This window comes from Vipera berus (genome assembly GCF_964194415.1).
Source record: "Vipera berus genome assembly, chromosome: 1".
NCBI classification, from domain to species: Eukaryota; Metazoa; Chordata; class Lepidosauria; order Squamata; family Viperidae; genus Vipera; species Vipera berus.
Window position 1 is genome coordinate 98286080 of NC_138202.1, and position 14230 is coordinate 98300309.

At 36.9% G+C, this 14230-nt stretch overlaps 1 protein-coding gene across 5 annotated transcripts in view; it reads right to left on the reverse strand.

Moving 5' to 3' along the window:
• The window catches only part of TEAD1 (TEA domain transcription factor 1), a 255181-nt gene that overhangs the window by 156337 nt on the left and 84614 nt on the right, over positions 1 to 14230 (reverse strand). For 4 of the 5 annotated variants that reach the window (XM_081339496.1, XM_081339492.1, XM_081339493.1 and 1 more), the window contains one exon: positions 6521 to 6774. In XM_081339496.1, coding sequence (XP_081195622.1) covers positions 6521 to 6668 — 148 coding nt within the window. In that variant the 5' untranslated portion in view covers positions 6669 to 6774. Of the gene's footprint in view, positions 1 to 6520; positions 6898 to 14230 lie in introns of those variants that run through there. The other variant, XM_081339494.1, reaches the window with a different exon arrangement.

The following is a 14230-nucleotide window of genomic DNA, read 5'->3' on the forward strand; positions in this document are numbered from 1 at the left end:
GAAACTTCCTGACAGTTAGAACAACTAACCAGTGGAACAACCTGCCTCCAGAAGTGGTGAACGCTCCAACACTGGAAGTTTTTAAGACAGCCATTTGTCTGAAATGGTATAGGGTTTCCTGCCTTAGCAGGGGGTTGGACTAGATGACCTCCAAGGTCCCTTCCAACTTATTATTATTATTATTATTATTATTATTATTATTATTATTATTATTGTTGTTGTTGTTGTTGTTGTTGTTGTTGTTGTTGTTTTGTTGTTGTTGTTGTTGTTGTTGTTGTTATTATTATTATTATTATTATTATTATTTTCAACCTTTTCACCCATTGTATCACTTTCAGGATATGGCAATATCCGAGTACCACCAGTCGCCTAGCAAGGTGTCAAAAACTTGATGACCAAAACAAAGAAAAAAAGAAAAAAAAGAAAAAATGATGAAGTACAGGTAATCTTTGACTTACAACAGTTCACTTAGTAACTGTTCGAAGTTACAATGGCACTGAAAAAAGTGCCCCCCAAGCCACAGCCGAGCAAGACACCTGCCTGCCCACCTGGTGGCGCTCTTCCTCCTGTCCGAGGTTCTCATTGTTGTGAGCATTTCTGTTGAGGATTGGCAGCGGGGGTGGGGGTGGGGGTGTTTGGTTTTTATTTCCCCGTCTGCTGGGTGGTTGCAGCAGGTTTTGGTACTTCACATGACTCTGGAACACTGTGACTGTCATAAACATGAATCCGTTGCCAAGCATCTGAATGTAAATCACAAGATCCTGGAGATGCTGCAACATTCCAGGTGATCAGCGCTTCTTCTGGGTTCAGCCGAAGCGCCGGGATCAGCGCCGAGCTCCAGCTGGAGCCTGGCGCTGATCCTGGTGCTTCTGCTGAGCCCTGACAGCCCTGAAGAAGCGCTGATCCTGGCGCTTTCGCTCAGCCCTGACAGCCCTGCAGCTCCAGCCATATCTTGCTCAGGCTTGTGCGGTGCTGCTACCGGTCCAGCTCATTCCCCTCCCCCACTACCACTTTTCTAGGATGGTTGCATACCACCTGCCAGGTGCCAATGTACCACAGATGGTACCCGTACCACTGGTTGAAAATCCCTGGTATAAAGTATCAGAATAGCAACCAGGAAACAGAGTTCCATCACTTCCTCTCATTCCAAAGAAGAAGCCAATCTTTGCAAATCGCTTCCAAAAATCCTGCTAACAAAACTGCAGGGACTTGTCCATGCAATTGTCAAGATTGACTCAAAAGGGCACATAGACAAAGTACATTGCATTGGTCCAAAATCCCATGAATACTAAAAGCTAATTTGATTATATTGTAAACGTTTTCTCTGCTCTACTCCTTATTGTATCAGGTTTCCCAAATGAAACAATACTGTAGAGGAGGCCTGCACAACTTGTATAGAGGAAAAATGACGAACTTTTCCTCCATACCAGTTGACAAATTAAAAATAACTGCGGGCTGCAAATGTATACCTTGCATCCCAAACATTTTGGGGCGGTTTTACAGGCACTTAGCAGTGCATCTTCTTTGCGGAGGAGTGGGGAGGAGCAGTGAATGTATTGACTTTTTAAAAAAATGCTAGAGGTCTGCATGTTAAAGTGAAAATTAAGAAAATAGACAATGGGGGCTATCAGAGAGAATATTTAAAAAAGGAACACCTGTTCGAATATGGTTAAAGAAATAGAAAAACGTTAGATATGAATTTGATTTTAAGAGAGAAGAAGAGCCGCTCAAGTAACATAGTACTTTCTTTTTCCTCTTTCTTTTTATTTTATTTCTTGATATCAGTAACATAAGAGTTGGAATGGTTTATATCACGGGTAGGCAACCTCGGCTCTTTTATGACTCGTGGACTTCAACTCCCAGAATTCCTGAGCCAGCATGGCTGGCTCAGGAATTCTGGGAGTTGAAGTCCACGAGTCATAAAAGAGCCGAGGTTGCCTACCCCTGGTTTATATAAAGGAAATGTGTTAGATGTTTAAAGGTGATTGACTTTAAGAAAACTATAATGGGTTAAAAAATGGTTGTGAATAAGAGTTAAAAGACTAGAGGACTAGATTTATTAAATGGAATATTTAAAGATTAAATATATTTTTAATTATGGTAAAAAAGAATGATTTTTTTTGAAATAAATATGTATTAGCTTATAGGAAATAGGGATTTTAAGTAGCATACTATCTCTTTATTCTTTTTTATTCTTATTCTTCTTTTTTTCTTTTTTTAGACTGATTTATTCTTTAAGAAAGGTAAAAGTATTGGGTTGGCTTACATGAAAAAAATAAGACTGAAATATTTAATTGTAATTAACTTTGAGAAAATCTTAAGCAGTAAGAATGTTTTGAACATTGTGGGAAAATCAAATGTAAACAGGAACTGTAAACAGGATCTACGATGAGACAACCAGAATGACTAGATAGAAAAGGAATATTATATTGATGTGATTATCTGTAGAAATATTAGAAAACTTTTATACTCAATCGTCATTCACTAAAATAACAAGAATTGTATTAAGTTAAGGTTGGTAAAAGAGAACATTATAGTAAAAAGAGGAAATCAAGTAAAGTTATTATGTGGATTATAGATTATAGAAATCAACTGTTAGTGAATGTTTCTTAAATGTAAACCCAGACAACACACTGTTTACCGAATATTAAGGTGATTGTGTTAAAAAATTAATAAAACATATATATTTTTTTTAAAAAAAGGATTAGTTCCATCCCTCCCACCATCCAGTCAGAACTGATGAAGCTTCTGACATCTTCTTCCTCAAGGAAAAAACATAGTCCAGTTGCCTTTTGAAAAAGCAACCTTGAGACAGTCGAAACCCCTTGCAGGCCATGTACAAATTGGGGATGGGGTTGTTGCAGACAACTCTCTTTCTCTCTGAGGCTTAGGTTTTGATAGGGAAGATTTTCAGCTCTGGAGGAGATAAACAAAGTCAAAAGGAAACCTGGCAGGAGGTAACAAACAACCACAACTGGAACTGGAGAACTGCTGCCATAAGTTGGAACGGTCACATGATATTGCAGTTCATAACTGCATCACTAAGCAATGGAGTTACTGGTCCAAAGTCTACCTGCACTATGATCCCTCTGTTATATCTTCTCCAGGCTAAACTTACTTAGTGCCTCCAATCCCAAAGATGTTTTTTTTTTTCCCCAAAAGGCAACGGGAATTTCTTGGTGTTTTTTCTTTGAAAACATTTTGCTTCTCATCCAAGAAGCTCCTTAGATGAGAAGCGAAATGTTTTCAAAGGAAAAAAAAACAAGAATGTCCAGTTGCCTTTTGGAAAAAGCATCTTTGGGACAACTATGACCTGGATGATTGAGAATTTCCATAGTCATTTAGTGCCTCCAACCATTCCACATTCATATTCCCTTCCAAGTTTTTTTATCATCTCTACTCTGATGCCCTCCAGTTTCTTAATGTCAAGATTCCTCTGAATATTGATACTGTTGTTTATTATTGGTTCATTTTTATACTGTGGCCAACTTTGATAATCATGTTTCCCAATTCCTCATCAGAGATATTTATAAATATATTAAACAACCCAGAACCCAGAATGAAGTCCTATGCAATGTCATTCAGATACTTATAGGAATATCCTCAACTCCACCAGGAGCAACCAAGTTTTCTAGAGTTCTTCACTCTCCAAAATTAACACACACTAACAGGCAATGGGAGAACCAAATGTTACCTAATTCTTCACAATTTGCTACAGACTGGAACTCACTCAAACACAGTTTCAATTAAAAAAAATTTACTGGGAAGATTTTTTTAAATAGTTCATCTGCAACTGTGAAATCACAACTCTGAAAATGTTAAATACTGGCATATCTCTTCCATAAATATAACATTTATTTATTACTATTATTCCATATGGCACCTGGAATGAATTCAATGTATTTACATTAAAAGTCTTATTAAGGTTATATTTAAATAAAAATATATTTTATTATTAGAACAGTAAAACTCTGTTATAAAACTGTAAATTCTCTAATTCTCCAAGTACTTTAAAGAAATTTATCCAGTAAAAAAGAGGATATATTTTCTAGTAACATAATTATTTTTACTTTCCTAGAAGAATTTTACTACCTTAAAAAAATCAAAATTCACTACAACTTGGATACATATTTCATACATCATAAAATGACATATCAGACAGTAAGAATGCCTTTTAGAAATCATATTATCTCTAGATTAAAAGGACAATCACTATCACACAGCACCGATCTGCAGCTGTCTTTCATATCATTTTTTATTATTATTATTATTATTATTATTATTATTATTATTATTATTATTATTATTATTATTATTATTATTATTATTATTATTATTTCAGTGGGTTTTTCTTTCATTGTTTATTTTCAAGAACTGTTTCCTGGTCCAAGTGCTAGTAAAAATGGTAGCACAGGGAAAAATGCTTTGTATGCCTGTGCTCAGAAAACTAAGAAAAGAATTCTGCATGTATCACTAATCCATCAAAGACAATAAGGTATAAAAGAAATATTTCTAAAGGTCAGTTTGTAACAGCCAGGCACTGAACATTGCTTTAATTATACATGCACACTTTTGTACATACTTATCTCTGGGCTTCTTTGGGAAGTGGAAAATAATGTTCCCTAATTATCAGAAATCCCCAGTACAAAATACTCAAAAGAAAAAAGAAAAAAGGTAGAACTGTATCCAAGGAAGCCAGAAGAGGCGGGAAACCTCTAGTGCTTGATATAAATTGGGAAGGGAGGGGAAGGGAGAAAAACCAATCAAGCCGGGGAAAAAGAGCGGTCTAGAAAGTTTCTGCCAACAGCAGCTGAGATGCTTCATCACCAGCCTATTTTCCAGACATTATGTTTCATGTGGCTTCAAGGGTCACATGACAGCTGCAAACTAATGCCTTCAAGTCTGTTTCTGCCTCTTGGTGACACTGGCAGGCTATGAGAGTCTCCAACCCCACAGAAAGAATCTCCCCCCCCCTTTTTTTCCATTACATCATCCAAATCAGTCCTAGGGGAGAAGGGAGAGATTCACAGCTGGTGGCAGCTGCAGTACCATCTGCTTTAGTTTGCTTGGCAGATTCCTACTGAATCTCTTCTGGGGAAGCACGCCTGCATCTCAACACAAAACACCCCATTGTGCAAAAAAAAAAGAAGATATTTGCAGATTGTGGAGGAGTGAGATTTTTCCACTAAATGGTCAGAAATGGAGGCATCAGGTGAGGATTTCTGATCACAGGAAAGGAGCCTGCCACACAAAAGACAAAACTGCTGAACACACACCATGCTTACGAGAGAAACAAGACCGGTGCCATAACCTGCCATCTGCTTGCCACAGTGCCAGGATTGAAAAACTACAGTCAGCAATAATTTTGGGGGGAAAAAAGGGGGGGGGAGAGAAAGGGAGGAGAAAAGCAGCTTAAGCCTTCAAAGATAGAGATTAGCTGGAGCAACTTGGGGAAAAAACTAAAACTAACAACTTATCCCTAGATGGAAAAAAACTTCAAATATATTTATGAATACTGTCAGCACTTCTGATAATTTAGGGGAGTCCCAGCTGGAAGGGAAGACTTTGCAGTCACTCACTGTGATAGTAGAAAAGGGGTTTTATCTACCTCCTTTGTTCTTTGTGATATGTATTGCCAACCACTAAGTTGCATTTTAGTTGTAAAAAGTGCTTTCCATATTTAGTAAGTATGTTTGCTTGCTTGCTTGCCTTAATCACGTTACACCAGGGGTGTCAAACTCAATTTCATTGAGGGCGGCATCAGCATTGCGGTTGCCCTCAGGGGGCCGGGTGGGTATGGCCTACTGGGTGGGTGTGGCCTACTGGGTGGGCGTGGCTAGTGCGTATGGCCTACTGGGTAGGCATGGCCAGCTCTACATCGTTTGCATCAAGGGTGCCTATGGGGGCCTGGGCAGCAGTGGGACAGATCTGAGGGTCTCTGGCAGAAGGAGGGTCTCTGGGCCAGGGCCAAGGCAGTGGAGACCGTTCCCTCACTGTTTCCAGGATGGTTTTGCAGGCCGCATGAAACCACTTCGTGGGCCGGATCTGGCCCCCGGGCCTTGTGTTTGACATGTCTGCGTTACACTCTTGGAATATGTTTAAAACTGTTGCGGAAGACTTCAGATCTTCCTACTTATCACTTCCTACTTATCACTTTCTACTTATCTACACAACACACAGTTCAGCAAGTTTTTTTTTTTAAAAAAAAAACCTAATTGCAGAGGAATAAGAAGTGGGGGAAATTGAACAATGCAACAGGCACGAACCGATCAACAGCAGGCTGTCCTTGTTGCCATAATCCATTTGTTAAAAAAGCAACTTCCCTGCAGTAAAATAGCTGGGATTTTGGAGTACACGTACAGTAGATCCATCACAAATGAGCCATTTAGGTTCTGATATGAACAACAGACAAGACCTCTGATTTCAGGAACACCTAACGCTTTTGAAGTGTTTTGCATCTCTCTACACAAGAAGCTTCAGGGCACTGTTTTCAAATCTGTCCGGGTTTGTAATGACTTACCATACATTTTGCCTTCGTCAGACAATATAATCTTCCTCCTCCCACAAGGGGGATATATAGCTAGAGCCTCTTGAAAGCTCTGCTCAATATCTGGACTCCAGACCCCTTCTGCGTCATTGTCAATAGGTTTATCTGCAGAATCACTCATTCTTTCAATGTCTTCGGCAGGACTCTCGCTGCCGCTCCAGCTGCTGGGCTCAATGGTGGTGGCTGGTTGGTCCAAGCCTTAGCCTGGAAACTTTGAGAGAATTAACCTATAAAACAATAAACAACAGTTTCAGGTAAAATGTTCTTGTTTAGTTTTAATAATCGATAGAACAAAAGCACAACTTGTACTTAAGGATGCAGAGATCTAAAGAAAATTGGTCCACGTTCTGGGGGCTAGTATCCATTATTTCTGAAATTAATAAGAACTGTAATCAATACACATAATATTTTAGAATATACTGATTACACTGAATAACTATAATGGGTCCTAGAAGTTTAGAACTAGTTCCTGCTGGAAAAAGAAAACATTTCTGTTTTAAAATGGGAAATTTGTTATTTTAATTCATCTCAAACGATCAAGGAATTTTGACACAGATGGAAAACCAGTATACTGGACTTTCTCTGTTTTACCTCTGAATGGCAGAGTTTGCAAATGAAGAAACAAGAAAGTGACTAAGCCATTGAAAATAAATCATATAATACAGACAAGGAATAACTAGATCAGATTTTTATCTGTATCAGCTACAAAACAAGAAATGGCTCTTCTTTCAGATGTGCAATCAATTTATTATGAAATAATCTAATACGACAGCACCTGCTAAGTCCACTCGACTCACAGACATTTCATTGCTTCTCTTGTATTTGTGGAAAATGTACTGCTGATACAAAGGTGTGCTCTAGGCAAAAATCTGCTCTACCAGTAGGGCTTCACAGTGGTAAGCCTGAAGAATGCAGTGCAGAAGCACCAGGAATGGATTTATCTCAACCTGCTAAAGCATTGCTGATTCTTATTAGAGACAAAGCATACATGGGCAGACTAAGACTAATATAAAAGATAACTTCTAGAAACGTTTGCTCAAATGTTCACATCCTTTTTTTTCAAAATCCAGATGAAAGATCTAAGAAAAAGTAGTAAAGTTTTTTTCCCCTCCTCTTTTTTCACAATGCAGAGGAAAATACAGGAAATAAAGCAAATCATTTGTTTATAACACCGCTGCATATTATGAGTTAACCCTCCACAAGTGATTTAGATTTGCCTCAATGAAGAGATGTGCCCTGGAGAAACATAATTCTCATTGAAGAAGGGATAAATTGATTTGCTCCAATGAAGCCCTTTGTGTTCGTGTTCTCTTGGCATTTCAATTCCCCACCTGCCAGCTTCCACGTGCCTGTCCCAAAACCTCTGTGGCAAGGGCAGAGCAAAGAAGGTGGAGTGTGTTTTGAGGAGGTAAACTGCGAGGGGCTGCAAAACAAAGCAAAAGTTGCAAGCAGAGCATGCACTTCTCCTGGGGTGAGAACTCAGCAACCAACTCCTATGTAGGCGAAAGGAGAGCTGCCGGCCACAGCAAGTCTATTGGGTGCAAATAGGTTCTTGGGAGCTGAACAGAGTTTTAAACCAAGTCCTCATTTTGGCAAATGCTGCTATTGTACAGATCCAAACATCCTCTTTTGCAACAAATAAACAGCTTCTGTTTATTTCCAGAGAACTTGGTGATTAATCACTTCAAGCTCAGCTTCATGTATGAAGAGCCCAGTCTGCTAGTTGCATTTTAATCTGGAGTGAATCACCAGTATTGTGCAAAAGTAACCTTTGCATCATCCAAATGTTTAAATTATGCTTTTGTGAGTGAACAGTCAATATTAAAACCTTTCTAGGTTAAATTTCAGAGTGTTTTTTCTTAAAAGTATAACTAAATTGCTTATGTGTACTACAGCTTAAACCAGGTGGGTGACTTAGTTCAGTATTTTTAATACAAATTCACACATTTTCAAGAAGAATAGAATAGAACTGGAAGGGACCTTGGAGGTCTTCTAGTCCAGCCCTCTGCTCAAGCAAGAGAACGTATACCATTTCAGACAAGTGAATATCTAGTCTCTTCTTAAAAACCTTGAGTGATGGAGCGCCCACGATTTCTGGAGGCAAGCTGGTTAACTGTCCTCACTGTTAGGAAGTTTCTCCTTAATTCCAAGTTGCTTCTCTCTTTGGTCAGTTTCCAACATGCAAGATCTTAATGTATCCAGGTGAATGTCATACATATTAACTGAATTTAATTTCCAAAACTGGAAAAAAAACTCCCTTCAAACATTGATCTAAACAGCTTCAGCTAATTGATTTGCAGAAGAGTGCTTTTGATCTCATAGCAGAAACTTGACTATCTTTAAAATAAGTTAACAATTTAGTTTTCATTTACTGTGCAATCCACGTATTTCCAAAGCATTTAATGCCTTATGTCTTTGTTTCTATAGTCCCCACACACACACTTCTAATATTGTCCATGAAATATTTGGGTTCCTAGATGTGCAGGCTGCTTCTGGAACTGCAAAACGTTCACTTCCCTTTTGCAAACAGATCCAGATCCAGTCCATTCTCTATCATTTCTTTTTTATATGTTGCAAACTGAACCTTTATGAGAATTTGGGCTCTCATTGCTACATTCAGTTCAATCCCTGGACTAGATCACTAATAAGCTATGCTTTAATTACATGCAAATTGCTGAGGCTTGGCTTGCTAATAATTAACTTACCCTATTTATTTTAACATGACTTAGTCGATATGTAACCTATTGTTAGCCAGGCAGGTCAAACTAGCTGATAAAAATAGAGCAATTCCCATTGTTTGCAATCAGAAAGGACAGAAAAACATTTTGTCATCCAGTTCACTTTTGGGTTGTTTTCAGTACATTATTATCTAGGGAAATAACATACCCTTTTTATCTGCATCAATTCCTTGAAAAACTGATTAGGTGGGACAGAACTTCAAGGACCATCATATTGCTGAAAAATTTGTTCAACTTCTCTATAACTGAAAACTTTTTAAATCATTGCCAAAATTGAGGCATTCTCACAAAAGCAAAATTCTATTTTTTTAATGCTGAAAGATTTAGGCAAGCTGTGTTGTTCTGAACATTGCATTCCTGTAACATTTCCTTACATTTCAAATGCAGAGAGGCAAGCCCAGTAAAGAATAACTAAAAGTTCTATTTTCTTACATTCTCACTTAAACAAATATCTTTAACTATTTATAGATTCAACATATACAAATCGGTGTTTTATGACCTGTTTCACATATATGATGCTACATTTGTATCAAACACACAGAATTTGTCTGTAAAGTATTTACAAATCATCCCGACAAACACTTGGCAAAGATTTTCAGCAATATTTAACCTGATGTAGAAAATTATTTCCAATTAATAAAAGCTACCAAGTACAGATTATTATGATTTGTTAAGATTTAACAGAACCCAAACCCTGATTCTTGCTTTATTAAAAATCATTAATATTAGCCTTGGCAATAATTAATTATAAGCAATATTAATAAATTAAAACAATATTCAATATAAAGTTTGCTATTTATATCATTGGGTCGTTGTTGTTGTTGTTGTTGTTGTTGTTGTTGTTGTTGTTGTTGTTATTAATTATTATTATTATTATTATTATTATTATTATTATTATTATTATTATTATTATTATTATTATTATTATTATTATTATTATTATTATTCTCCTCTGCATTGGGATGAAAGCCCATAGGATTCAATAAAACCAAAGGTTAGAAATCTATTTTTGTTCCTTGATGTATTAGAATTATCTCAAGGAAATTATAAAATGAAATCAAGAGAACAATTGATAAAAAGGATATACTTGTCAATAGATTTCTTATGTACAATAGAAGGAAAAGTTCAACATTGATAAATGATTTCATAGTTTTTAACAAAATAAGAGTTATGTACTAATGATGAACATGTTATTGTTAAATGTATAAACAATTTTTGAGATATGTCAGAAAAATGAAATAAAGAATGTATAATAAAATGGGCTAAAAATTATGTGGTTGAAAAGACTGAAATTTACATTTTGTTCACCAGAGAAATTGTCTACAGTAAGGGTCCACACCCCCTGTTCCATGGCCCGGTGCCAGGCTGCACCCCATTTGGAATGGGGCAACAGAAGTATGCGCGCGCACACACAAACCCATCCCCTCTCCACCCACATCCCGCTGCCACCTCTGCCAGTCCACCAAGCTGCAAAGGTTGGAGACCCCTGGTCTAGAATGTACAGCACTATAGCACTTAGACTTATATACCACTTCACAGTGCTTTACAGTCCTCTCTAAGGGGTTTACAGAGTCAACATATTGCCCCCAACAATCTGGTTCCTCATTTTACCAATCTCAGAAGGATAAAAGGCTGAGTCAACCTTGAGCTGGTCAGGATCAAACTACTGGCAGTCAGCAGAGTCAGCCTGCAATATTGCATTCTAACCACTGCGCCACCACAGCTCTCTCTATATAAAGATACTTCAAATCTTTGCTGGAAATGTGAACAATATGAAGAGACATTTTTATTATGTCTGATGGACATGTAAAAAAGCTTTTAAAAAGTGGATACAAATACATAAATTCAGAGGATTTTGAAGTCTGGGGTACAATTGAAACCAATGGGCTTTTATTTGGGAATTAATGAATAAGCAACTAAAAGAAATTATGGAATTTTATGTTTATGTATGACAATTGCAGCAAGATTATTATTAAAATGTATAAGGGGTTTCCAGTCAGCCACAATATCTACATGTGTGGCTGACTGGAAACCCCTTATGGATTTTTTTTTTCATAAAAGGAAAGGGGAAAAAACATGATTAGACAAACAGTGAATAATAAAAAAAAGATAGGCTTTCTTTTGTAACCATAGACCAAGATATAACTTTGTAATTGTACTTATCTATATTTTCTGCAAAGGAAATAAGAAGCATCTTTTTTCTATTTCTTTTTCTTCTTTCTGCATTTTTGTCTTTTTGTCTTTTCTTTTCTTGCTTTTTTTTCTTTTTATTAGTTTGTGTTAAGATTTTATGTTCTTTGTAGAACTTTTAATATAAAAAATGCTTTTTCAGTCTTGCCCAGTATCATCAGAAATGATGTCAGATTTCAGGCAAATGGCTTCACAAGACACCTTTTATTTTAAATGTCCAGAGAAACAAACCAGAATAAGTTGGCTGCCTTTTCACCACATGGCGTAAGGAATTATTTTACAAATACCTTTTGCATCATTAGACAGGAAAAAACCCTATGCAATTAAAAACTGTGTTTTGCCTAAACATTGAAGCAGGGTTGTCTTAAGAGCTGTATTTTATGTTTGAGAGAGAGAGAGAGAGAGAGAGAGAGAGAGAGAGAGAGAGAGAGAGAGAGAGAGAGAGAGAGAGAGAGAGAGAGAGAGAGAGAGAGAGAGAGAGAGAGAGAGAGAGAGAGAGAGAGAGAGAGAGAGAGAAGAAACAACATTTACTTCTCCCTTCATTCTAGCAACTTGGAACACAGTTGACTCCCATAATTCATCATCAACTATAACTGATAGAGACATGGATTGAATAACAATCATATTTATTTCTCTCTCCTGTTTTTCTGTAATATGAGCTAATTCGACTCAAGCACATGGAGTTCTTGTTACAATTCTGAAAGAAGCAGACGAGTCCAGAACACGCAAAAGCTTATATATGAAAATGGCAAACATCATTAGCACTGATTGTAGTTCTGATCCTCTCAAGGGGTATTTCTGAACACTGAAATCTTGTTCCCACAGTTCTGTCAATTGCTTCCAAGGATAATTTTAGTCAATGTGATTAAATCAATTTAAACATCGACGCTGCATTCCAGTTTACAGTTTCTTCCTCAACAGAATTAAAACATGATAATAAAGAATCAAATTGAACATTCTACATAGTGTTTTCCTTATACAGTATATAATTTTCACAGAATTCTTCCAATAGTTTTTGTATTAATACATTTCTATTGTGTGGATTTTCTTTTTAAAAAAAGTTACCTTTACTACACCAAAGAATGTAAAAGGGCTCTTTTCAAATTTTTCCCCTTCTTGTTTGCTTAAATAATTTCCAACATGGCCAACTAGTTAGGAATTTGGGAAAATCTAGGCCCAAAACATCTGGAATGTGCCAGTTTGGGGGAAGAATCATGTTGCAAAATTCCAGATTTGATTTGCATTTAGGAAATATTTTCCACTAACCCTAACATACTCCTGTACTTTGAAATTCATGACACGAACAAAAGTAAAGCAGATCATTTCATGTGAGGTATATTTGAAGGACTTTGTTACATTTTTCAAGGATAACTTTTAGGCTCTCAAGGGCCATTAAAGAAACCCCTACACTCTTCTTCTTCCATCACTTCTTTTTAGCATCTTTTTTCTGAAGGAGTTAAGGGGAAAAAATTCTTCCCATTGTTCATTGGAAAGGAAATGAGCTTGTATAAAGATCCCTTCTATTACAGTTGGTAATTGACATAGCAGAATGAGATGAATTGATTTATCTCAGTACATAAGATTAAGAGTCCTTGGTGCTCTCTGAGCTTGGTTATTTTCTTGCAGTCAGTCATTTCATTACCCAAACTAGGTAGCAGTGATGATGTTACCTAGTTTGGGTAATGAAATGTCTGCAAAAAAACAACCAAGCTCAAAGGCCACCAATGACACCTCATGTCAACCTTGAGCTACAAATATTCTCCTTTATTGGTACATATGGTTAAAGAATGCGTAGTTTGGAGATTTACTTTTTCCTCCAACACTTCATGGTGATTCTCTACTATGCTGTAAGAATAAAATTTACATTTTTTCATTTCCAAATTTTATTTTGTTCAAAAAATTAAAATACAAACTTAAAAAAAAAGAAAAAAAATTACAAAGACAAAACACAACCAGACAAAGCATTAAAGAGAATCCCAAAGGGCCTTTCTTCCTGTGAAGCCAAAACATAACACTTGATCCTATAGTTGTATAATGAACACCTTGTGATCAAAATGAACAAATGGGTTTATTAAGAATGCACTTTTGCCTGTGGGTCTTAGATTCCAAAGGGCAGACATATAAGGAACACAAAATACAACCTTATATAAGGTACCCCAAACGTGCCAGTTTTGGCTCACAACTGAGGCCCTCCCATTCTATGGGGATGATGTTACTGCATAAGGAGGCTGAAAGGAAAATACTACATTGGATAAATAAATATATGCACGTATTCCTGAAATGTTTGACTTTTGTCATTTTTTTCTTAAGCATGCAGAGCGAATGGTTTTCTTAATTACTAGGCATTGTGCAAATGTAGATTCAGGAGAAGAGCTATAAAAGTGATCACGACCACAGAGTATCCTTATCCCAGTGGAGTCAGAGAAAACTGTGTAGAACAGCTGCATGTAACATACATTGAAATACATGCATTGGGCACTTGACCAGGAAATGTTTTTGGAAAGTGTAATGCCAGTCGAACCTACCACTGTCCACTCTGAGCAGGTGCAGCTACGCACAAATCCAGAGGAGAAAAGGTAGGATTAGACAAAGAGCAATATAAGGACAATTAAAAATATTTTTACACGATTTTGCCATATAATCAAGGGTCATTTTTACTGGCACTACCCAAATGACAGACAAGATTGCCAGATGTCTAGGCAATGAAGAACTTCACAGCACAGATAAGACTCTACCACTTCACCAGCAGTAAGGA